The 24,519-nt window shown below is 46.6% G+C and overlaps 1 protein-coding gene across 1 annotated transcript in view; it reads left to right on the top strand.

Moving 5' to 3' along the window:
• Positions 1-22,756, top strand: part of ARCN1 (archain 1) — a 28,350-nt gene extending 5,594 nt beyond the window's left edge. Inside the window, exons 2-10 of the mRNA XM_029572718.1 lie at positions 953-1,216; positions 5,543-5,722; positions 6,473-6,678; positions 6,951-7,115; positions 7,220-7,385; positions 7,615-7,762; positions 11,284-11,392; positions 12,489-12,693; positions 21,249-22,756. Of these exons, the coding sequence (XP_029428578.1) occupies positions 953-1,216; positions 5,543-5,722; positions 6,473-6,678; positions 6,951-7,115; positions 7,220-7,385; positions 7,615-7,762; positions 11,284-11,392; positions 12,489-12,693; positions 21,249-21,338 (1,533 nt within the window). The 3' untranslated portion in view covers positions 21,339-22,756. The remainder of the gene's footprint in view (positions 1-952; positions 1,217-5,542; positions 5,723-6,472; positions 6,679-6,950; positions 7,116-7,219; positions 7,386-7,614; positions 7,763-11,283; positions 11,393-12,488; positions 12,694-21,248) is intronic.
• The last annotated feature ends 1,763 nt before the right edge of the window (positions 22,757-24,519 follow it).

The following is a 24,519-nucleotide window of genomic DNA, read 5'->3' as shown; positions in this document are numbered from 1 at the left end:
CTCTCAGTTTGTACCTGAGTCAGTGGAGGGGAAAGTGACTTGCTCCAGGTAACAAGGAGTCTCAACAGGATTTAAACCCTGGCCTGCTGATAAGGATTCACTCTACTACTGCTTCTGTAGCAGGACCTTATACAACTTTTACCTGCTGCTGCCTCTGTGTTTTTCTTCTCTGGGTTGTATGGATCACAGTGTTTATTAATTTTTTAATGTTGCATTCTGTAGAATTTTTTTTCCTGGTGCCATATTGATTACTGCATACTTTGGCAAAATCAGACACTAGGTTAAGAATCCAGGAAACTGAATGGAAAGGATATAAAGTGGGGAAGTGACTTTAAACCTGTCCCAGCTTCTCTTGCTGCTGGCTTAGCACTGTAGAAGTCATTGGTCTGAAATTGACACACCGTTTGCTGCAGTCCCTGGGGCATGCTGGCTTCTCCTCCATGTAAATAGATTCCAGCCAGTCTCTCTTCCATTGGCAATCACTTCCTGATTTTGAGGATTAAAATTAGGTTTTTGAGAACACACAGAAGGGGAGTAAAGATGTGGCTTGATTTTCTGCTTCAGATCCCACTGTCTCTCTCGTGGCTTTCCTATTAAACAATGGCAATCCTGAGCTGTTCTGTACTATTGCTGTCACTGCTTTCAGGCAGCCAAAGTGCTTGCAGTGTGCCTAACTGAAAAAAAAAAAAGGAAGTAATGGTCCAGCAAAGCTAAACCTGAAGGCAAAAGTCTACTGTTAATAGTGGGATGAATCACTCTAGCTGTTAGTTTTCATTGAATTAGCCATACTTGCAGAATTAAGGAACTCGTGAATGCTTAAAGAAAGGGTGGAATGGCAGGGCGGACGTGACATATGGAGGTTCTGGGAGTGCCTGCCTCCTGCCCTGTGCTTGAATGCAATCTGCAACTCTGAGCTGTGCTTGTGTGTCGTTCCCCCCCCCTATTACTGTAGGTGCTCTTGGCAGCAGCGGTTTGTACAAAGGCGGGAAAGGCCATCGTTTCACGGCAGTTCGTGGAAATGACTCGGACCCGAATCGAGGGGCTGCTGGCAGCTTTCCCCAAGCTGATGAACACAGGAAAGCAGCACACATTTGTAGAAACAGAAAGCGTGCGCTATGTGTACCAGCCCATGGAGAAGCTCTACATGGTGCTAATCACCACCAAGAACAGTAACATCTTGGAAGATCTGGAAACTCTACGCCTCTTCTCCAGAGTGGTAAGTGGTGCTTGTCATCTACAGAAGGAATAGGGCTTGTGAGACCAAGCAGATTGTTTTGTTGGCTAAATACAGTTTGCTACAACTGAAAACAAAACCTTTATTCAGCATTATACCATAATGAGAGCTCCTTGGTATAATTATGGTCATCATTAAATATATTCGTGACACAAATAATAAACAGCCATTTGCCTGAGCTTATTGAGTGATTTTTCTTGCTTTAGATAATGTTTTCAGTCATTTCTTGCCTGTTATTTTCTGCCCTGGACTTTGCATAAGAAAAAAAATCCACTCTGAGTAGAGGAAATCTCAGCTAGATTAATGCAGTTGGCTTTTCACTCTAAGTATGAAACTGAAGGAATTTAACATTCTGGTTTTGATGAGGAGACCAGACACGCTTGCACCATGTGAGCGATGTTGTGGAAAAGGCAGTACAGAGCAGAAAAATGTGTGCGCTTCCTGGGACCTGCTGGCAGTAAAACGTGCTTTTAGCAATGAAGCATATTGTTAGGTATATCTTCCTAAAAGAGAACTGCTTGTGTCTTGTCTAAACTGAGCACACTATTCTGCCTGTTGGGGGATGTGCTTTGCAGAGAGGAGGATAAAGAGCTTGCATCCTGGTAAGAAGAGCCCTATAACAGATGCTGGGTGTTCAGTTATTGGAGGTTTCTCTGGACTCCCTTCATGTTACTAACTATGAAAGAGTTGAACAAGGAGGGATGTGCTTATGCATGGATGTTCTAGTGCTTTTCATCTTTGATCTATCAAAAGTGACTTCACCCTCATCAGATCAAAGTCATCTTCAGTAAGGTAGATACCAGGACAGTGCTCACTTTCCTCCTTTATTGCTCCTATAGCACTTTGATCCCTGGTTAAAAATTGCTAACGATACTAAATCAACTTTGTACCATCTATCAGCAGCAATAAATTGAGTTCCTGTTGGTACCCAGATCAATCCAGAAAGTGGGTTTATGCCTCCCTACCAGCAGATGGAGGCAGAGAACAAAAACTTTGAGGCACTGCTACATAACCGAGAGCGCCACCTGCAGTCCCTCAGTATTGCTCTGTCTCCAGCAGATGGTAGAGGTGCAACCCTGCAGTCTGTTAGTTTAAAAAAAAAAGTTCGTACAGAGTAGGGAAAAGAAGATCTAGAGCTCCCAGAGGTATTGGGTACTTTCGTGGGCCATCCCTCTGGTTGAGCAGGGGGTTGGATATCCCCAGCCGGGCTGAACCCTTGATTCCAGGGGGAGGGAAATCCAAGGGTCCTGATTCCCTCGCTCTCTCTGAGGGCCTCCCACCGAAGCTGGCCTATGGAAGCATCCTGGAGCCCCAGAAGCAGGACAGTATCCTTTTTCTGTCCTTCCTTGAGGGGCTGGGGAGGCTGGGTGCCTTTCAGGGACATCAGTGCAACTATTTTTTTTCCCTTGCTGCGGCTCTATCAGCTCAGTGTCAGGGGGAGGAGAGGCTTGTGCTTGTCCGTTCAGCACCCGGAGCCTGGGCAGCGGCGTAACTGCGGCGGCTTTATTTTTTTCTCCACTTTGGTTAATTTTTAGCCGCGAGCAGCACTGTGTTGACTCCTGCTGAGCACGGGAAATCCTGTCGGGCCCGCAGGGGGAGGCGCTCTCGGCTCAGCGCAGCCCTTCTCTGCCTGAACTGTGTCTCTGGAGGCAAAAGAGCCTCAACACGGACTCCCGGGGGCAGACGCTGCACTCAGGCTGCGGGCCCTGTGCAGGAGGTCCGGGGAGGCGATTGTTTTGGCCTATATTTGTAAAGGTCGGCTGATCCCTGAGGGTTTGCAGGCTCGTGCCACTAGGGCTCAGGCAGCCTCCTAGACGGAGCGTCAGTTGGTGTTGCCGCAGGAGATTTGTCAGGCAGCAGCGTGGTCCTTTTTGCACACTTTCACTGAACACTACCGTTTGAATGTTAGGGCCCCAGAGGAGGGTGCCTTTGGGGAAAGTGTGCTGTGTGCAGGTCTTTCGGGATCCTACCCAGTGTAAAGGGGTATTCTGGGTGCTGCTGGTGATGCAGAGTTTACTTTTGTTCTGTAGAAGATAACTGAATATAGTTCTCACAGTTTTGAGATTTAAAAAAAATATCTTTCTTGACCACAGTTCAGGGGTCAGTTTGGTTTGGAGGTCCAACTTGTTCCCCAGCTCTTTTAGAGGAAGAGATCCTGGTGGGTTTGGAGTTACACATCTTGGCTTGGGCACAGGTCAATACTGAGGGACTGCAGGTGGCACGCTCGGTTATGTAGCAGTGCCTCAAAGGTTTTGTCCTCTGTTCCCATGTGCTGGTAGGGATGCATAAACCCACTTGTCTGGACTGATCTGTGGTATACAGGAACGAAAATTAGCAGGTAAGAAGCAATTTTCCTTTGTTTCTCCAATATTATTGTGTTTCACTGACTATTTCTGTGTTATGTTTTAATTTGTAAGCTGCCACGATCTTTGGAGTGGCAGTTGGTAAATTATTTTAAATGAAAAAATAAACCAAGTGGGCCTGTTTACACTTATGTGCTAGAGGGGCAGCTGCTTGGCCCTGCATAGCAGGGTGCCTGTTGTATGAGCATACACAGGGCTCTGCCGACCAGTGCCTTCACTTTGCTCCTTAATCCAGTCCCTCCCGTCCTGTCTAAAGAGTGAGGTAAAGCTGGTGTCAGATTTGTGGTCGCTTATTTTATTGGTAAGGGTTTGTATTCTGCATGTGTGACCATGGGGATGCAGTCTGCCAGCGGATAGGGTCTGTGTAGGGACATACACCAGTCCAGCGCGTTCTGTTTTCCCAGTAGGAAGTACATTGGTGGTTTAGGGACATGTGGACTGTTTGCAGTATTGCTTTTTCATATAAGAGTGTTACTGTGTGAGCCCTAGGCATTAGTGCGATTTTAATATAGGTTTGCTGTGAAGTTATGAGAGACTTTACTTCACGTTGAGCCTAGTAATTTTGGATTTAAGATTTCAAACAAGAGAAAACACAAAATTGTTTAAGAAAGGACATATGGGCAGTTTTTAATCATTGAAAAATAATATTAAAAAGTCCCCCAAATGATTTTTTTTTTCAACTAATGATGGTGCCTTAGTCACCTGATCACAAGCAATTAATTGCCGAGATCAGGCATCTGAAGTTTTTCCTCCTATGTGAGTAATTACCAGTGCGGTTGAGCATGTGTCACAGAGCTTTTTTCTATTTATCTTTTCAATAGTCACTCAGTTTTATCTCTTTTCATTTTGAATTACTTCAACAGTGACAAACTCCCTTCAATTTTACAGTTGTATTAATTTCAGTTCAAAAAATGTTGCAATCTTGCTTGAAGAATCGAAATTTGAAAACTTAACTTAATCTACCTTGGTGGCTACATCCTTGATGGTTGAAATTCACAGTGACGCACTGCAAACTACAATTTAATGAGAACTTCAGTGCAACATTTGCTGGCAACCATTTCTACTGCCGAACTCGAATATTGCAATCTTATTGAATTCAAAAAGATTCTTGAAAAAATCAGTTAGAAAACTCAGCTTGGTGTCCTTGATGGTTGAAATTCCGACACCGACAGCGTTTCGCCTGCCTAGGGCCCTTGTTTCAGCCAGCGCAGAAAAAGAAAGCCGCTGCAGCAGGTCAGCAGCATCAGATTAACGCAGGGGGAGGAGAAAGGAAAAGATGTGTGCTGGAGATAGGAGAGGGAGGGGTGGTGGTCAATACAGGAAAAATGAAAGGGAGAGGGCAACCCACATAAGTTTGCCTAAGTCCCTTTTAAGTGGTTAAAACCATAGGCAGCAGAATGAGGTGGGCTCCTGGGGCCATGGCCCTACCAACATTTTACCCCATATTGAATCAGCAAGTAGGGCACTTGGGAAGCGGGGGCAGCAGTTGATTGATTAGGCCTCATCAACCAAAAGGATGTCCTATTGCTTCTGGTTAAAGTGGCCCTGTAACCATAAACTCTTGGTCCAGGCTTCCATTCTGGCTAAGGTTTAAAAGGTTTGTGCTTCCAGAAAGGCTTCTCCCTTTGCATCCCATCTCTTCTGTATAAGCATGAGAAGGTAGCTGGGAAAATGGGGCACCTGAAGGCATTGAAATGTAATCAGACACAGAATGGAGACCTCTTCCTTCCAGGACCTTAGTGGGGTGGTTGCTGTTAGGTCATATCAGAGAGAGTTTAATAAAAGCAAAGGATGGTTACCTTGTTTTATTTATTTATTTCAAGAGCTCATGTGAAATCATGTGTTAACCTCCCAGGACACAAGGGCAAGAAATTTGGGTTGGGATTCAAACTAGCAAGGTGCAGAGCCCTTGCCCCCTTTTTATTCTTTGTATTTCTTCTTTCAGATCCCCGAGTACTGCCGAGCCCTTGAGGAGAATGAGATCTCCGATCACTGTTTTGACCTGATTTTTGCCTTTGATGAGATTGTTGCCCTAGGGTACCGTGAGAATGTAAACCTGGCACAGATCAGAACCTTCACAGAGATGGACTCTCATGAGGAAAAGGTGTTCAGAGCTGTGCGGGAGGTAAGAGCGGCCGCGCTCCAGCTGCAGGTTTCAGCATTCGTTCTTGCCAGATTTTAATGGGACCATTGCGTAATGATTGTGCTTGGTATCTTGGTGATCTTCTGCCCTAGTCACAAGCTGTACCAAGCTCAGTTTTTGCTCTCCGGGGATGTCATGAACTAGCAGCAACCTAGTCGGTCACACTGCAGACCGAAACCTTTCCCGCATGCAGGTCTGCTGGTAATCTGTTGCCATCCCCCCTACTATTCCAGTACACACACACAGCTCTGCCAGTGTACTTCACTCCTGGTGTGCAGCAGCACCCCTTGTTAACCGGTGCTGAGCCTCCATCCCCTCTCGCGTGCACATACAGTCTCTACCAGTGCACTTCACTCCTCACCCTGCAGCCTTCCTCGCCTTGCCACAGATACTCGTAGCTATGACAGTATGCCTCACTCCTGCCTGCCCTGCAGCATCCCTTGTTCCAGTACTGAGACCCCCTGCTCCTCACATGTGTGCACAGAGCTCTGCCAAAGTCCCTCACTCCTGTTCTGCAGAAGCCCCGTAGCCTTTTCTGATGTTTGACAAATTTGTGTAGTGTCTATTGCAAGTAAGAATTGATGTCTGCATATACGGAACATCTAAGTCTTGTAACGTGTGAAGCATTGGCTTATCTAAATGTCTTGTTAGCCAGGTGTGAAAGATCGGATTGAGGTGACATGTTTGCCCTTAATTTTGAGTATCTTTTTTTTTTTTTTGTTCATTCTTTAGACTCAGGAGCGTGAGGCCAAGGCAGAGATGCGGCGTAAGGCCAAAGAACTGCAGCAGGCCCGCAGGGAGGCTGAGAGACAAGGCAAGAAAGCCCCAGGCTTCGGGGGGTTTGGCAGCTCTGCGGTCTCCAGCGGCACTGCAGCTGCCATAATCACAGAGACCATCATCGAAACAGAAAAGCCCAAGGCCACACCAGCAGCTATCAGGTACTGAGGGTGGGGGAGCAGAGGTGGGGGCCAGGATTGCAATGGGATATTTACAGAGGGAGGTCAGGCTAACAGTTGGGGAATGCTGGCATGGTGACACCCAGTAGTAATATGATATTGACAAGGGAAGGTTAGGTATGAATAACCAGGCTTTCTTTGCTTGTAGCACCCTTTCTTTCCCAGCTGTAGTCTGGTCATTTTGAATAATTTAGTCACCAGCGTTGTGCCAAACTGAAACTAACCTCTCTCTCTCTCTCTCGTCTGGTCCTTAGGCCCTCCGGGTCCAGCAAAGCTCTGAAACTTGGAGCCAAGGGGAAGGAGGTAGATAACTTTGTGGACAAGTTGAAATCTGAAGGTGAAACGATCATGACCAGCTCTACTGGGAAGCGATCCTCAGAAATAGCAAAAGTGCTGTCTCCTCCGGTTAACATGGAGAGGTGGGCCTGGGTTCTTGACCCTTTTCTAGTGGGGGGGGGGGGGGGAGAGCTGGCTCCTCCCTGTGCCGCTGACCCTGGCTTTACTCGCTTTCCTCTTTATGTAGTGTGCACATGAAGATTGAAGAGAAAATCTCGCTCACCTGTGGCCGCGATGGGGGCCTGCAGAACATGGAGCTGCATGGCATGATTATGCTGAGGGTCTCGGATGAGAAGTTTGGCAGGATTCGTGTTCACGTTGACAATGATGACAAGAAGGGGGCTCAGCTGCAGGTGAGGGGCCACTGCTCTGTGTGAGTGACGCTGAAATCTGTCGGGCTTACTCTCCCGTTATACCGTGTAGAGGAAATATCTAGAAAAGCCTGTGGTGGCTAGGATTGGCCTTTTCTGTTTCTTAAAGAATTGCTCTCCTCCCTCTTACCCAATACTTACCTCTGAGTTCAAAAATTGCTTAATCTCCCTTTTCACCATTTATTTATTTATTTATGTATTGCTTTTCTAGACTCATCCAAATGTAGACAAGAAACTTTTTACTTCAGAGTCCCTGATTGGGTTGAAGAACCCTGAGAAATCATTCCCACTTAATAACGATGTCGGGGTGCTGAAGTGGAGGCTACAGACCACAGATGAGGCTTTCATTCCCTTGACAAGTGAGCATTTGCAGCATGTTTCCGTGACCCACTGCCTGTAGTATACGTCATTTTAGAAACACAGAAACGTGGTGGCAGAAGAAGACTGTATGTCCTTCCACACCAAGTACTCAGCTCTACAAACCCTACCACTCTTCAGTGATCCCTCCCCCCCGATCTCGTGCTTCTCTCGTGCTCTCTTAAATTCTCGTATCCACCGCATTCACTGGGAAGCTTTTCCATACATTCACCAAGAAATATTTCCTTAGATTACTCCTGAGTTGCCCCCTTTCACTCTCATTCCATGATCCCTTTTTCCAGACCCTCTATACTGTTGAGAGGCCGTTCTCCTGTGCATTGATATCTTGGAAGTATTTTAAATGTCTGTCTCATATCGCCCCATCCTGCCTTTCCTCTAAGGTATACATTTTTTATATCTTTGTCTATCCCCATATCCTTTATAATGAAGGCCACTGACTATTTTAGTAGCCACGCTTTGAGCCAACTCCATCCAGGTTTTATCCTATTGAAGTGTAGTCTCCAGAATTGTACCAGGATTGCAAATGAAGCTCACCGGGGACCTATACAGAGGCAATATTATTTTTTTCCTGCTGATCATTCTTCTCTCTATGCACCAAAGCATCTTTCTGGCTTTTGCTATCACCTTATCCACCTGTTCCCTGTATGTTCCCAGGTCAGTCCAGACTCCTGGGTTTTGCCTCCCTGCCAGCAGAAAGAGACAGAGAAAGTTTTACTGACACTGTACATAACCCAGTGAGAGCCACCTGTGGTCCAGCAGATGGTATAAAATCTGCAGTCTGGAATATAGAAAAAAGAAGAGAGATCTCCAGTTCCTCCCAGGGGGTTGTTAGGTCCTAGTGGGGCCACCCCCCCTGGTTTGAGGCAGACGAGCAGGGGGTTGGTGACCCTGGATTGTACCTCACTCTGATATTCCGTGGGGGTGTACATTTGGTGGTCCAGATCCCTCATCCCTCAAGAGGCAGCATTGGTTCCACTGGCCGCTCTGCATTTCAGGTCCTGACTGAACAGGGTAATATTGAATTTCTGTGCCTTTTTGTTCCAGAGCTAGTTACAGCAGTGGATGCAGTTTTAAAACTTGTTTAAAAAAAAAAAAAGCAAGAGTGATCGGGAGGCAGTAGAATCTTTGTGGCAGTCACACAGAACCTTGATTGCTGCTTCAGAACCGGTCACCCAGGGGTTTCCTGAGGAAGTGGAGCAGTGAAGATGGCTCACTACTTGGGCTGCATGGCAATGGTGCAAGGCAGACAGTGCCATTCATGTGCAGACTTGCAGTCGTGCCTAAATTCAGATGACTTGTATTTTGCGTGTATCCTTGATGGGGAAGATATTTTGGAGGAGCCCTGAGCTAGACTGACGGATAAACGAGCCTCGCGGGTGACGTGGTCTAGTGCTGAGGCTTTACCTGTCTGTGCAGCAATGGCTGCCATTTTCGATTCCCTAGCAGCGTCAGCGAGAGGAAGGGGAATCCCAAATTAAACAATTGACAGCGGTTCCTGACCCGTAGATATGCAGAGAGGCATTCTCACCGAGGAGCAGTCTCTGCTTCCATTGGAGGTCTACTGCCGGTTTTATTTTACTTATGTGCAAAGCTTGTTTAGCAGATCAGGCAGCGGGGGATGCTGGCTCTTAGCCCCAGACTTCAGGGATTTTTGGCCGATCAAGTGGCCTGAGCTATTGAGAAGCTCTTCGGGCCTTTGGTGATTTTCGGTACCAGGTAGTGAATTGGGTTGCTCCAGGGTAAGGTACAAGGGTTTCCTCTGTCTGCAGTTCTGGATGTTATACAGTTCCTTCGGGGAGCTAAGAACGTGTGCATCCTGAGATGCAGAAAATGTGAATCTAGTCCTTTAGAGGATTGTGTGAGGCTCGATTTGAACCACTAAAGAGGGCTACAGTTAAGGACTTGACTCTTAAAGTGGTTTTCTTGGTGGCTATTTGTTCAGCCAGGAGAATTTCATAGCTCCAGGCACTGTTGTGTTGCGATCTCTTCCTATAGATGTCTGATTCGGAAGTAACCTTATGCATGGTGCCTTCTTGTGTGGCTAAGGTAGTCTCCACGTTCCATCTTAGACAGTGGAACTGCCAGCTTTTCTGGATTTGGATTCCTCTAGGCCTCATGCAGGGGAGCTTAGGCTCTTAGATGAAAGGCGTGCATTATTGAGGTATCTAAAGGTCACTAATGATTTCCATAAATCGGATCACCTTTTTGTACTGTAGGAGTGGTCCAAAGAAGGGAGGTAAGGCATCTTAAGGCTACAGTTGTATGGTGGCTGAAAGAAGCGATGAAATCGACTTACATTTTTTAATGGCACTTGGTGCCAGGGAGTTTAGGGGTGCACTCGATGCATTCTCAGGCAAGCTCCTGGGCTGAATCACAACAGGCGTCTCCACATGAAATTTGCAGGGCGGCTACTGGGAAGTCGTTGCACTCTTTTGCTAGGCGTTATCGCTTGAACGTCGGGGCTCCTGCTTCCATGTGCTTTGGTGAGAGTGTTCTGCGAGTGGAGCTCTGCATGTCCCACCCGAGTTAAGGGGAACGTAGGTGCATCCCAGATGTCTGGACTGATCTGGGTACGAACAGGGAAAGGACAATTTGGTTCTTACCTGCTAATTTTCGTTCAGGAGTACCACAGATCAGTCCAGAGGACTGCCCTTTTACTGAGGGGAAGAGTCTACTGCTCGTACTGTTGCTTTATATATAGTGCTTTTGTATGCTTTAGGTTTACATTTTTATGTATGTTTTATTGTATATTGCTTAGACCTGTTGCAGTGTTAAGCGATTAATAAGTTGTGATAAATGTAATTGTAAAAATATAGTGCAGAGTTGTTGGATGTTTTCAATGCTGATCCCTTATGTTAAATTTAGGAAACGAGTTTTCCATTGTTTGTTTGTTTTTTTTTTGGGCAACCACCTTCTTCCAGCTCATTGGAGGGAGTTTGCTGTCAACTTGGCTTGGGTACAGGTCAATACTGAAGGACTGCAGGTGGCACTCTAGGTTATGTAGCAGTATCAGTAAAACTTTCTCTGTCTCCATCTGCTGGCAGGGAGGTAAAACCCAGGAGTCTGGACTGATCTGTGGTACTACAGGAACGAAAATTAGCAGGTAAGAACCAGTTTTCCTTTTGGCCACTTTGAGATCATCAGATATGGTCACTTCCAGTTCTCACCCTTGTTTCACTCCTTGTATTTTGGGGGTTTTTTGTTTTTGGTTTTAATTCAAAGGCATATCCCTGAATTTTTTGGCCTTATGTCTTAGCTGCCAGACTCTAGAACATTCCTTCCTCATGTTTTCCTCACTGCCTTTTTAAGTGTGAGAAGCGCTGTGATTGCTCCCTAGGGCAATATCTGGGGAATGAAAGTGAGCGACCCTGGAGATTCTCTACAGCACTAGTTTGCAGCACTGACCAGATGACCAGCAGTTATGTTCCTTCTGTTCATGTTTGTTGTGTAGTTGGTGAATAAGTACTTCTCGATTATAAACATCTTCTCCTTACTTCCACAGTTAACTGCTGGCCTTCAGAGAGTGGAAATGGCTGTGATGTTAATATTGAGTATGAACTGCAGGAGGAATCTCTGGAGTTGAATGATGTCGTCATTACAATCCCCCTGCCGTAAGTTTTGCGGCTCATGCGTACTGAACTGTAGGAAAATTTGAAGTATGAGTTCATATAGTACTAATATGTCAGAATGCAGAGATGTGTAGGTATTGTGGGTATATTTTAACTGTTTCATCAGAGCCATGTGGTGCTGCTTGTAAGTTCTGTACCACTTCTATATTTATACAGAGGAATGGCAATCACAGTGCTTTCCATAGCACGAAATGTAGAACAGCGTGAAATATTCAGTGTATGTGAAGCAGCAGTGTAGAAGGAAGCATGGTGGCACTACTGGGAGATAGAAGTACTTACCTTGCTCTTGATGATATGCCTGAAATGGATGACAGGACAGGTGTTCTTAGATTAACTACACAGAACTGACAAAATGTTAATGCTTCTTCAGTCTAATACGTGCTGACATTGTGAATGTTTTTGTATATATAATGCTTGTGATCTATAGTCCTTTTAGCATGAATCTGATATATTCTTATTTGAGACTAATGATTTATGGAACTGCTCTCATGAGACCAGAGTTCACAATTTGCTTCTGCTTGTGACCTTGGACAAGTAACTTTTTTTCTTCCATTACCTCAGGTACCCATGTAGATTTTGGACAGGGGCTTGCTGTACCTGTATATAGTCTAATATAAAGCTTCACAGGGCAGGCTGCTCTATAAATGCTGAAATAAAATTCTTTAAATTAGAAATAGGCAAACTAGTCAGGATTATTTCATTATTGTGTTATCTGTTTTTGCTTTGTATCCCTCTTGGAGTAAGAAGCCTGAAAAATTATAAAGTATATAATCAAACTGCAGCAGAGTAAATGCAGACCATTCCCAGCTGTTCTCACAGCCCTGTGTTTGTCCTTTTGGATTTCTATGACCTGGTTCTCATTTATATATTCTGAGGTAGTCTTGTAGTCAAAAGTATTTGAAGATCTGTACTGTTCATATACTCAAAATCCATTCACACAAATCCAAATCAGTCTAAGCAAATATAGTGTTTTAGAAAAGGTTGTAACTTGATCCATGGCTGGCTGAGTAAAACAAGTCTATTTACAGATGAAAGCTGGGTCGGTTGAAGGTACTGACGGTCTTCTCTTCCCTTGCAGGTCTGGGGTTGGTGCTCCAGTGATTGGGGACATTGACGGGGAGTATCGTCATGACAGCAGGCGGAACACCCTGGAGTGGTGTCTGCCCGTGATTGATACCAAAAACAAGAGTGGAAGCTTGGAGTTCAGCATCTCTGGGCAGCCCAATGACTTCTTCCCTGTGCATGTCACCTTCGTCTCAAAAAAGAATTACTGCAACATACAGGTATGGCCTTAATCTGCCAGACTGCAGGGAGCCCCTGCCTGGCTGCCTTCTGGTCTATTAGTCATGTGACGATACCCTGGTCAGTGGCAGCCTGCCGGGTGACACCTCAGTTCCTTGTAACCTCTACTAAAATAAATGGAATTCAAAGTTGATATTCTAAAAGCAAATACCTCTAGGTTGTGTCTCTACTCCTAGGATATTGACTACTTGGGTTTTGTTGGGTATACAGAGCTCGAGTGCACTCAACCAAACTGCTCCCAGTCAGACTGGACTTGGAACCTGAACTCTGCAGCAGTTTATCTGTTAGTCAGGCCGGTCATTTTCTTGTGCTGTGATCCTCCCATTTCTATGCCTGCATTTTCACTTCACTTCGTGAGATAACCAGCATAGCTTTAATCATAAAAACGAATGCTTGGTAAGCAAAGTACCATGATTAAAATGCTTCAGAAGTATGATATTTTTAATTTACACTTTTTACATTAACAGTCACTGTTGGAAGAGGCTTTTGCAAATTAGTAGTAATGTGGTTTTTTTATATATATTTATAAAGTTGTAATCATTTGCATGATACAAAACAATCGCATACACATCTGATAAAGAACAAAGTCCATATCAAAAGGAGACAGCAGCCTATACTCCTGATACAAAGATCAAAGCACATTCAGGTGGACTTAATCAAAATAAAGGTTTCTGAATTAACTGGCTCAAAAAGATTCCCTGATACGCAAACACTTATAGGAGAATTTTATATTTAAAAAAAAAAGGCCCCTATTGCTAAGACCTGAGGTTTCAAATTGAGAAACACTTTCCTCTTAACTTGTTTCCCTAGATACATCTGGAAACACTTGTACAGCATGCCACAAAACATTTTATATCTAAAATACTGCTGAAGAAACTGTTCTTTGTCTTGAACGGATACAAAAGATACTACAAAGGTGGACCTAGCAGATAAAGAGAGAAATCTGAACTATTAATTGAGGATGAAACATTAATTTCAACTTCTGCTGCTCCTAAAATTCTTCTTTTGTCTGGTATATAATAGGAATTAGAGGAAAAGATTTATAAGGAGAAAATTGAAGATTCCCTGTACGTACCCGGATCAGTCCAGACACCTGGGTTTTGCCTCCGCACCAGCAGATGGAGACCGAGAAGTTTTTACAACAACCCTGGCATATAATACCAAGGTGCCACCCACAGTCCCTCAGTCTTACTCTGTCTCCAGCAGGTGCAAAACCCACAGTCTCTGGTTTCCTGATTATAGCCTTTTATTGAAGCGGGAGTGTAGTCAGGGTTTAGTTGGCTTTGAGGGGCTGTATCTTTAAATTAAAAAAAAAAAATAATAATAATACAGGGGAATGTCCCGTTGGTGGTTCTGTGAGCCTCCCAGGGGGTTGCGAGGTCCTGAGGGGACCATCCCACCCTGGTCGAGGAGGCTGCTAAGGGTCGAGGATCCTGTCTTTATAGTTTCAGCAGCGCTGGGGTGATACCGGGGAGCCCGGCTCACTCACCCCCTTACAGAAGCAGGTCCTGTCTCTATCCAGAGCCCAGGACAGAAAAACAGAAAGTTAGTGTATTTACAAAAAAAAAGTGTTGCTTTGTACTTGATGCACGCCGGCTCTCCGTCGCTTACTAAGCTTGTCGGGGGGGGGGGGGGGGGGCGCTGCGCAGTCGTGTTCTTACATTTTCTTTCGCCAGTTTTCTTGGGACTTGAGTGGGCCTCCGATGCCTCGGGGATCTTCAAGCCGCGTGTGTGGCTCGTCGCATGCGGGCCTCTGCTCGGAGTGTGTGCAGGGAGGAAAGGGTCCTTCTGCCTCACTTTGGGGGGGCGCGGGCGAGCACCGCGTTCAGAGGTGCGAGCAGAAGAGATTTCTGTGCCTTTAGCAGACCCGTTCCCGCTGAGCGCGGGAACGGACGCCATTTTGGGCACGTTTCCTGAGGCCACGCGGGCAGCGATGGGGGAGGGGATTTTAGCCCCCTCACTTTCCCTGCAACAATTTCCTGCTGGGGGGGGCGCTCCTGTGGGGGCAGCCTCTCCTATTCATGAGGATAGCCCCAAGGGGGCTACTGATTTCTCATCGGACTCTTCGTTCTCCTCTGAATTTGTGCTACTTGTGCACAAAGCTTTTAGAGCAAAGAAAGTTGGAAGAAAGCAGGCAGTGGACAAGCCTTTGCAGTTACCGCGTGACCGGAGGAAGAGGGGCAGATCCTAAGGGGAATCTGATTTGCTTAAGTACAAGAGACCCTTGCGGTCCATACCAGCGGAGATGGACTCGGATTCTCTGTCTCAGGACGATCAAGACCTGCAGGGTACGCCCCCGGGGACGGCCAGGGGCGATGCAGACCCACCGCAGGTTTCTGGCAGGGGTTCTCAGATGATGGAAGGTGATGATCCAAAGGTGGTTCATCTCTTTAAGAAAGAGGAGCTGTCTCCGTTGATTCTGGCCATCTTACAGGAGCTTGGGCTGGAGTCTCAACCAGTGGAGTCCCGGCTGGGCCTCAGGGGTCCTATGGTTTCCTTTCCATTTCTCGGCGATGGATCTCCTCTTCCGGGAATGGGACACCCCGGAGTTGGGGTTGAAGGTGAGTAAGACGATGGACAAGTTATATCCTCTTCCGGAAAATGCCTTGGAGCTGCTCCGAGTCACTAAGGTGGATGCTGCGGTGTCGGCTGTTACTAAGAGATCCACTAGCCTGGTTACAGGAGTGACTGCCGTCAAGGACTTGCAGGACAGAACGTTGGAGATGCAACTTAAAAAGGTGTTTGAGGTGTCTGCATTGGGGGTCCGAGCAGCGATGTACAGTAATTTTGCACTGCATGCGGGTCTTCGCTGGGCCCAGCACCTCCAAGCCAAATGCTGACCTCTGAGGGGGAGGCGGTTCAGGTAAATCTGCTTGAGGCGGTCATCACGTACAGTGCGGATGCTCTGCACGACCTATTGCGCACGTCCGCCAGATCCATGGTGTCCGCGGTTTCGGCGCGCAGGCTACTCTGGCTCCAGAATTGGGCGGTGGATGTTTCCTCTAAGGCCCACCTCTAATCGCTTCCTTTCAAAGGAAAGTTGTTGTTCGGTAAGGAATTGGAGGACATGATCCAATCTCTGGGGGAGAATAAGGTTCACAAACTACCGGAGGACAGGCCCCGGTCCCGAGGGTCATTCCCTGCTCTGTCTCGGTTCCGAGCTATTAGGTGACCACGGCCGGCTCGAGCGTCCGTGTTGTCCTTTCGCCCAAGTTCCAACAGTCAACAGTCGTGGTCTCAGCCATTTCGTGGCAGACATTTTGGCAGACCAGGTAACCCCCCGTCGACAGCGTGGGCTAAGGCCTCACAATGAGATAATGCAGGACCATCCCTCGGTTCCAGTCATTTATTTTATTTATTTATTTTAAGTTTTTCTATACCGGCATTCACAATAGATATCGCATCATGTCGGTTTACAATTAACAAGTGGATAGGTAACAAAAAAGGTAAAAACTAATATTTATCTTAATAATAATAATAATCGTAGTAATAATAATAATAAAACATTAAACAAGAGAAGGCTAAGGTATGCAGTTACAATAAAACAAGGGAGTAATACAACTTGGAGCATAGAAAAGAAGCAGGGGATTAAATCGAAAGAACGTAAATGCCAGTCAATGTGCTTAAGGCATTAGTGAATTGTGTTTATGATGTAGGAATATTAATTATAAGGTAGGGATATTAGTTGCCGTGAATAAGGCAAAGTCTGAGTGCTTAGTTAATGATGGAGTAGGTTCAGTTTAGTTCAGGAAAGGCTTTCATGAATAGCCACGTTTTGAGTCTTTTCCTGAATGTGGGCAGGCAGGGTTCCTGTCTCAAATCTGGTGGGATGGAGTTCCACAGTGTTGGTCCTGCAGTGGAGAAAGCCCTGTCTCTGGTGGTTATGTGCCGCATGGATTTGGAGTGTGGTACTTGTAGGGTTTCTCTATAGGACTCTCTGATTGGTCTGTTGGATGTAAATTTTTTGAGAGGAATTTGAAGGTTGAGCTGAGAGTGTTGATGTATAGCTTTGAAAATAGTGGTTATGGACTTATATATGATTCTGTAGTGAATTGGTAGCCAGTGCAGGTCTTTGAGGATTGGTGTTATGTGGTCTCTTCTCCGTGTGTTAGTTAATATTCTCGCAGCCGTGTTTTGAACCATCTGAAGGGGTTTCGTGTGAGATGAGGGGAGACCTAATAGCAAAGAGTTGCAGTAATCTAGTTTAGAAAATACTATTGATTGCAGAATAGTTCTGTAGTCATGAAAGTGGAAGAGAGGTCTTGTTCTTTTTAAGACTTGGAGTTTATAGAAGCAGTCCTTAGTAGTTTGATTTATGAATGCTTTTAGGTTTAACCTGTTATCAAAGATAGCTCCCAGGTTTCTTACTTGTGGAGTTTGTAAATTGGGTGGAGGATTTGAGTCGGTGTTACTGTATTCAGATGAAATTAGGAGGAGTTCGCTTTTTGAGGAGTTTAGTATTAGATTAAGGTTGGAGAGGAGTTCATCAATTTTTTTAAGACTAGTTTCCCAGAATTCTAGGGTTTTGCTGTAGGATTCTTTGACGGGGATGACTATCTGGACGTCATCTGCATAAAGAAAGTGTTTAAGGTTTAAATCAGTTAGCAGTTGGCAAAGAGGGAGCAAGTAGATATTAAAGAGCATTGGTGAAAGGGAGGAGCCTTGTGGAACTCCCGTAGATGAAGGGTAGTGTTGTCATCCACCAAGTGCCAAATGTGGGTGCCAGACTATCGCTTTTCTTCGAGAAATGGACTAAAATAACGTCGGACCAGTGGGTCCATACCGTGATAAGTCAAGATTTTGTACAGCATCCTTGGGACAAGTTTCTGATATCTCCATGCGAATACCGAGAAAAATGGGAGATTGTACAAGGCACAATACAGCATCTTCTAGACTTGAGGGCTATAACACCGGTTCCATCCAGCGAACTTCGCAGGGGTCGGTATTCCATTTACTTCATAGTTCCAAAAAAGGAGGGAACTTTTCGACTAATCTTGGATCTCAAATGAGTCAACAGATGTCTGCGAGTTCCACGTTTCAGAATGGAGACTCTTCGGTCGGTTATCGCCTCAGTACGTCAAGGAGAGTTCTTAGCATCTCTGGATCTCACAGAGGCATACCTCCATATTGGCATCCGGTCGTTCCACCAGAAGTTTCTCAGGTTCTGCATCCTGAGAAATCACTATCAGTTCCGAGCCCTGCCATTCGGTCTCGCCACCGCTCCCAGAACGTTCACCAAGGTGATGGTGGTGGTTGCAGCTCAGCTCCGGAGGGAAGACTTTCTAGTGCATCCCTACCTGGACAATTGGCTGATTCGGGCGAAGTCCGAGGTTCTGTGTCAGGCAGCTATCCACCGTGTGCTACAGCTCTTGCAATCGCTTGGCTGGGTGGTCAACCTTGCCAAGAGCCGCTTGATACCTTCACAGTCTCTGGAGTTCCTGGGAGCCCTTTTCAACACAAAGCAGGGCAGAGTGTTTCTCACCGCCGTACGTGTAGTCAAGCTTCAGGGACAGGTGAGCATTTCAACTCATCTGCCATCGGTGGGGCACGCCATGTATGGATCTGATGGCCACTTTCAAGAATGCCAAGGCCCCATGCTTTTACAATCGGCGCAGGGAACCAGGAGCCGAAGGGTCGATGCTCTGGTCCTCCCCTGGCCGACGAACATCTTACTTGTATGTGTTTCCTCCTTGGCCGCTGATCAGAAAGCTGCTCCGGCGAATAGAGCTCCATCCAGCGGAGGTGATCCTAGTGGCTCCGGCGTCCCTGGTTTGCGGATCTGCTCAATCTGACCGCCACGGAACCTCTCAGGTTTCGGGACTCCGTGGCTCTTCTTCATCAAGGCCCCGTCTGTTTTGAAGAGGCGGATCGCTTCTGTCTAGCGGCATGGCTTTTGAGAGGCAACGGTTGATGAATAAAGGTTATTTGGACGCGGTGGTGGCTACATTGAGGTCGCGAAAGTCTTTTACTTCCCTAGCATATGTCAGGGTCTGGAAAGTTTTTGAAGCCTGGTGGTGGACTGCTCGGCGGATCCTACGTGGGCGTCTGTCCTGGACATTCTAGGCTTCCTTCAGACCGATATTTCTAAGGATCTATCTTGTAGTTCATTACGGGTACAGGTTGTGGCGCTCTGTCTCCAAGGTCGGATCAAGGGGGTGGCCTTAGTGTTACACCCTGATGTGGCGTGTTTTCTTCGGGGGGGGGGGGGGCAAAACATTTACGTCCACCACTTCGCCATCTGTGCCCTTCCTGGAACCTCAATTTGGTGCTTTCGGCATTAAGCGAACGACGCTGGAGGTGGTATTTTTGGTTGCGATTTCTTCGGCACGTAGGGTGGCGGAATTACAGGCATTGTCATGCAGGGAACCATTCTTACGGATTTCCGATTCCAGTGTCTCCTTGCGGACGGTTCCCTCCTTTCTTCCGAAGGTGGTGTCGACCTTTCACATGAATCAGTCGGTTGAGTTTCCCTCTTTTCAGGAGGGGACCGGTCGGATCCAGTGGCGAAGGATTTAAGGAAACTGGATGTCTGCAGGGCTCTGCTCCGATATTTGGGGGTTACAAATCCTTTCCGGGTATCGGACCATCTTTTGTGTTGTGGAGTGGTCCGAAAAGAGGGGGATATGGCCTCAAAGTCTACGATAGCTCACTGGCTAAAGGAAGCTATCGGATCAGTGTCTTTGCTGCTCGGTAAAACAGTGCCGGTAGGGCTTCGCGCCCATTCTACGTGGTCACAAGCCGCCTCTTGAGCGGAATGTGAACAAGTTTCACCCCAGGAAATTTGAAGGCGGCTACTTGGAAATCTTTGCATACTTTTGCAAGGCATTATAGATTGGCTGTGCAGGCTTCTGATTCCGGGGGCTTTGGAGAAGGAGTGCTCAGAGCGGGCCTCTCCGGCTCCCACCCTAGGTAAGTTGGCTCTGGTACATCCCAGGTGTTTGGACTGATCCGGGTACGTACATGGAAAGGAAAATGAGTTTCTTACCTGATAATTTTCGTTCCTGTAGTACCACAGATCAGTCCAGAGCCCCGCCCGTAACTGTGTTCACTTAAGTAATGGAGAGTCCGCTCATATATGGTGGTTCTTTTCGAAAGGTTAGTTTTTCGCTGGTTCTTTTGGTTCTATGAGTTCTGTTCCCAGTTTGGGGTTTCACTGAGCCTTATGGATGGGAAGTTAGTTGTTTTGGTGTTTGTTCCATGCTGCTTTGACATTACGTGGGACTGTGGGTGGCACCTTGGTATATATGACAGGGTTGTTGTAAAAACTTCTGTCTCCATCTGCTGGTGCAGAGGCAAAACCCAGGTGTCTGGACTGATCCGTGGTACTACAGGAACGAAAATTATCAGGTAAGAAACTCATTTTCCTTTCCTGAGCATACCCAGATCAGTTCAGACAAGTGGGTTTTTCCTCCTTACCAGCAGGTGGAGTCGGAGAAACAGAACTTTGAGGCACTGCTACATAACAGAGAGTGCCACTTGCAGTCCCCTCAGTATCTCTCTGACTCCAGCAGATTGTAGAGGTGCACCCCCGCAGTCTGAGATTAAGAGAGAGAAAAATTGAAGTAGGAGAATTTCAGAGGTAGCTCCTTCTTGGACCATCCCTCAGTTTCAGCCGGGCGTCCAGGAGGGGGTTGGGAACCCCTGCCTTGAGCTCGCCTGCATCATGCCAGGGGCCCTGAAAACCAGGGGACTGGTTCCCTCAGGCAAAACCCACTTGTCTGGACTGATCTGTGGTATTACAGGAACGAAAATTAGCAGGTAAGAACCAATTTACCTATTTCAACCACATTTTTTAAATAGTTCTGTACCAGACAGTAGGCAACGTTTTAGGGAAATTCAACAGATGTAAGTTCTTACATCTGTCTGTTTTCCAATTGTTCATACTTAATTTGAGTTTCCATTATATCTTTTATACCTGAGACAATTGAAGATTGTATATTAGTAATTGCATTAGATTGAACACCTAAATTACTTTACCTGTACCTACCTGGAAAACTTCTGTGCTGACTGCCTGTGGCTAGAACAGTGTCTGGGGCCACAAAGGCCATTCTAAGCTGCCAATCTGGACCATCAGCTTTCTCTTGCTCTGATTGGTCCAGCAAAGTTTCCATCACCTATTATTGGAATCTTATTGAGCAAGTCATTAAACATTAGAATTCACAAGTGAGGGAGGTTTCATCTGATGCTGAGAACTGCTGGAGGGTGACCAGATTATCTACAGAGCTGTTTGCAACATCTTTTGGGTTCTTTTACCCAATGGCTAAGATGATCCATTCCTGGAGGGAGACATTCATAAATGATTTGTATTACACTGTAATTGCTATGAGGGAAAAAAATATATAATTATAAGAGCTGGATTTGTTGTAGAGGTTTTGGTTACATTGAAGGTTGTTAGGTCATTATATTTGACAAGGATAGTTTGTTTGCCCCACGGAAGCAAGATCAGTTTTGATTAAGTTTCCATATTTAACTATTTTGTCAGCACCCAAATAACTGCTGCTGGTTTTTGTTTTTTTTGTTTTTTTTACCTCTGCAGGTTAACAGAGTGACGCAGGTGGATGGGAACAGTCCTGTGAGGTTCTCCACAGAGACTGCTTTCTTGGTGGAAAAGTATGAGATCCTGTAACGCCAGCAGCAACAAGAAGCAGTTACATTTTATAATTTTCAAATGCTGAAGAATTTTTTTCCAAACGTACAGAATACATAAGACGATTTTGCTGATCCAATAAGGTGGTTTGTGTTCTGTTCAAGAGTGCGTGATCCCCTGGTCTGCCCCGCCAGGGATGTGTCTGGCACAGAACAGAGTACCGTGTGGGGAAAGGCTGCTCCTCTTTGGTTCTGTTAGGTTACATAATACAAAGACCACTCCGTTCTTCTTCCTAACCCTTGTTGTGTCCTGCTGTACTTTCATATGATGTGTTTTTTTGTGTGCGTGTGTTTGTTTTTCTTTGACCTTGATCCTGGGGGTGGATCTGTAAGGATCTCTAATTCTGTTCTGGGTGTGGGCAGGAGTAGCGGGGTTCTTCATGGAGGGTGCTTGTTCCCAGTGCGAGGAAGGAAACAGCTGCTTGTTTCTCTTCTCTCTCCACCTCAGTAGCCATGACTGCATTCTTCTGGAGAATGCTTCCTGCTAACAGAGGCTATGACCCTGGCCTGCTTCCTCCCCTACTCGCCTTCTCTTTGTGGCTCTCTGGTATATGGCACCTCTGCCCATGACTTTATAAGTTAACCTCGCCTCTAAGCTGTGCGTGCAAAGTGGCTTGCTTTGCTATATGTCAGTTTGGCAGTGATGCATGCGTGACAGTACAGGCACAATGAAAACCCCCCGTCCTGGACTGTACCACTGGCGCTCTTAAAATTCACTATCTCATCTACAGAAGCATTGCCCTCCTGTCCTCCCCTCGCCAAGAGTATGCTGGCAGTCACGGTGACCGCTGAATCCCTTCCAGTCTGTGGGTAGCCTTTTTGCTTTTATTTTAAGTGGCCAATATGCCTCGGCAGCAGAGCCTACACCGAAAACCGTGTGTGACGTCTGATGAAAGCCCTGGGGCCGCTGCTCCTTGCCAGCAGGGTTACAGAGAAATCTCCAGACCCTTCAGAAAATATTTTGTCATTTTGCATGTTGGTATCTGGAGGGGGGGGGGGGGGGAGGATGTCATCTGCCAAAGACCCCCCACCTCCCCCATCTTTCCCTGCCTCTGCAGAGTGGGATCTCCTGATTTTGTATTTAATTTCACTTAGAAATGTACCAAAGCCAAGAGCAGCCCCCTCCCCCCTTGCCTTCCACTCAAACGGCGTCATTTATACAGGTTGTGACTTTTTAATATTAATCTGGTTTGGTTCATGAGTTGCTTTTGAGTCAGTTTAGTTTCAGTTGTTGTCAAAGGAAATTCTTTGCTGGAGCATAAATATAGAAGGAAGAAAATGAACATGTTTTTGTAACCCTGTATAATATTTACATAGGGGAATATTGCACATTCCACTGTTCACAAAGGAGGAGAGAATATGGATTCTTTAATCAAATAAAAGTATTATAAAACGGCATGGAGCTTTAGTTGTGCCTTTCTCCAGCTCTCTCTGGTGTGCAGAAATATTTGTGCTGCAGTGACCTCTGTTTAAAACAAACAAACAAACATAAAAGGAGTAAAAATAGCAGCAGCCCCTGGCCAGAACTTGCAGAATTCAGCAGACTCCCAGCAGCCTCCTGTGTTGCCTCTGGAGAAAATGTCATTGCTGTTCTTTGTTTGGCTGCTTCCATTGGGAACTTCTCCTCCGGGACTGGCCTTGAATGATGCAAGGCTATTCAATGTTTCTACTTTTTGCTGGTCTTCCCTTTCCTCGCGTACTCCTCCTGCTAACATGGAAAATATATTTTGCTTTTTCACCTTGATTTCTCGCCTACCAGCTAAGTACTAACAATTTTTTACTTTATATTTTTAGCCATTTATTTTGAAAAACATCCCAGTCGTTTTGTTTTGGGTTTTTTTTCCCCCATCTTGCTTTCGTTTCCTTTCCTTTTAGTTTGCCTTCTTTCTCTACTCAAATCTCTTCCCCCCCCAAAGTACGCTTCCATATTAACAAAATTGGCACCCTTGAAGTCCAGGACTCTTGCCCTGTTCAACTCCTGCCATTGTTCATCTGTTTGGTCATTTAACCCCTAGGTGTTCCACTGTATTATCAGCAGCACTCTCCCCATTTCCGAGTATTGGATCTAGAATGAGGGAGAAGTCCAGGATCTGCAAGCTGCAGCTGGATGCCCAGCCTAGACAATATCTGGCAGGTTAAAGCTTCCCACCAGCAGCTTTTCCATGGATAGCTTAAATAGTTTCATGTGAAGTTTTCCTAATCCTTGTTCCCTGTACGTACCAGGATCAGTCCAGGACACCTGGGTTGTGACTCCGCACCAGTAGATGGAGACAGACTAAAACTTGTGGGCGGAGCCATATATGCCCCTGTGCCAGTCACAGCCCCTCAGTCTTACTCTGTCTCCAGTAGATGGTGCAGGTCCGGTCACAGCTCCTCCCTGCCCTGATTCTGGTACTCCGTCAGGGTTGGTTTTTTTCTTTCCCTTGGGTTAGGCCAGGTTAGGCTTTTGGTTTTGTAATTGGAATTTGTTGCCAAATTGTCACTGACGTCCGTTTGCCCTGCCTCCCAGGGGGGTTGAGAGGTCCTGAGGGGACTACCCCCCCCCGGTTGAGGCCACTGCTAGGGTCGAGGACCCAGTTTTGCCATTTAGCAGTGTCAGGGGTGACACCGGGGAGCCCGGTTCACTCACCCCTGCTGGACTAGGGCTCCAGGACCGCGGACAGCGACAGGCCTTGTTTTTTGTAAAAAAAAAAAAAAAAAAAAAAGTTTTGTCTGTTTTTTGTTTTGTCCGGCTCTCTGTTCCTTGTATCGCCGCTCTCGGGGGGGGCGCCGCTGACAGGGGGGAAGCTGCTCCTTGCGTCGCCGCTCTCGGGGGGGGCGCCGCTGACAGGGGGGAGGCCGTTCGCGCGACTTTTGTCGTCTTCATCTTGTTTTCTGTTGCGGCCTCTCTTCGCGCCGTTTTTTCGCCGGCATGCCTCGTGGCTCCGCTTGCCGAGCCTGCGGCTCGGCGCGCGCGCGTCTCTCTCGCGACGGTCTTTGCGCTTCCTGCATCCCGGGCGATGAAGGGTCGTCCGGGGCGTCTCGGGGGGCTCGTGTGCGGCGCGCGCGACCACCGCCGAGCGGGGGGGGAGCGTTGGAGAAGCCCCAGGATTTGTTCCCGCTCAGCGCGGGAGTGGCGGCCATTTTAGCCACGGGCCGCGAAATGGCGCGGGAAGCGGCAG

This window comes from Rhinatrema bivittatum, chromosome 12 (genome assembly GCF_901001135.1).
Source record: "Rhinatrema bivittatum chromosome 12, aRhiBiv1.1, whole genome shotgun sequence".
NCBI lineage: Eukaryota > Metazoa > Chordata > Amphibia > Gymnophiona > Rhinatrematidae > Rhinatrema > Rhinatrema bivittatum.
Note: the sequence above shows the minus strand (reverse complement) of the source record. Positions and strands in the feature narration are given on the sequence as shown.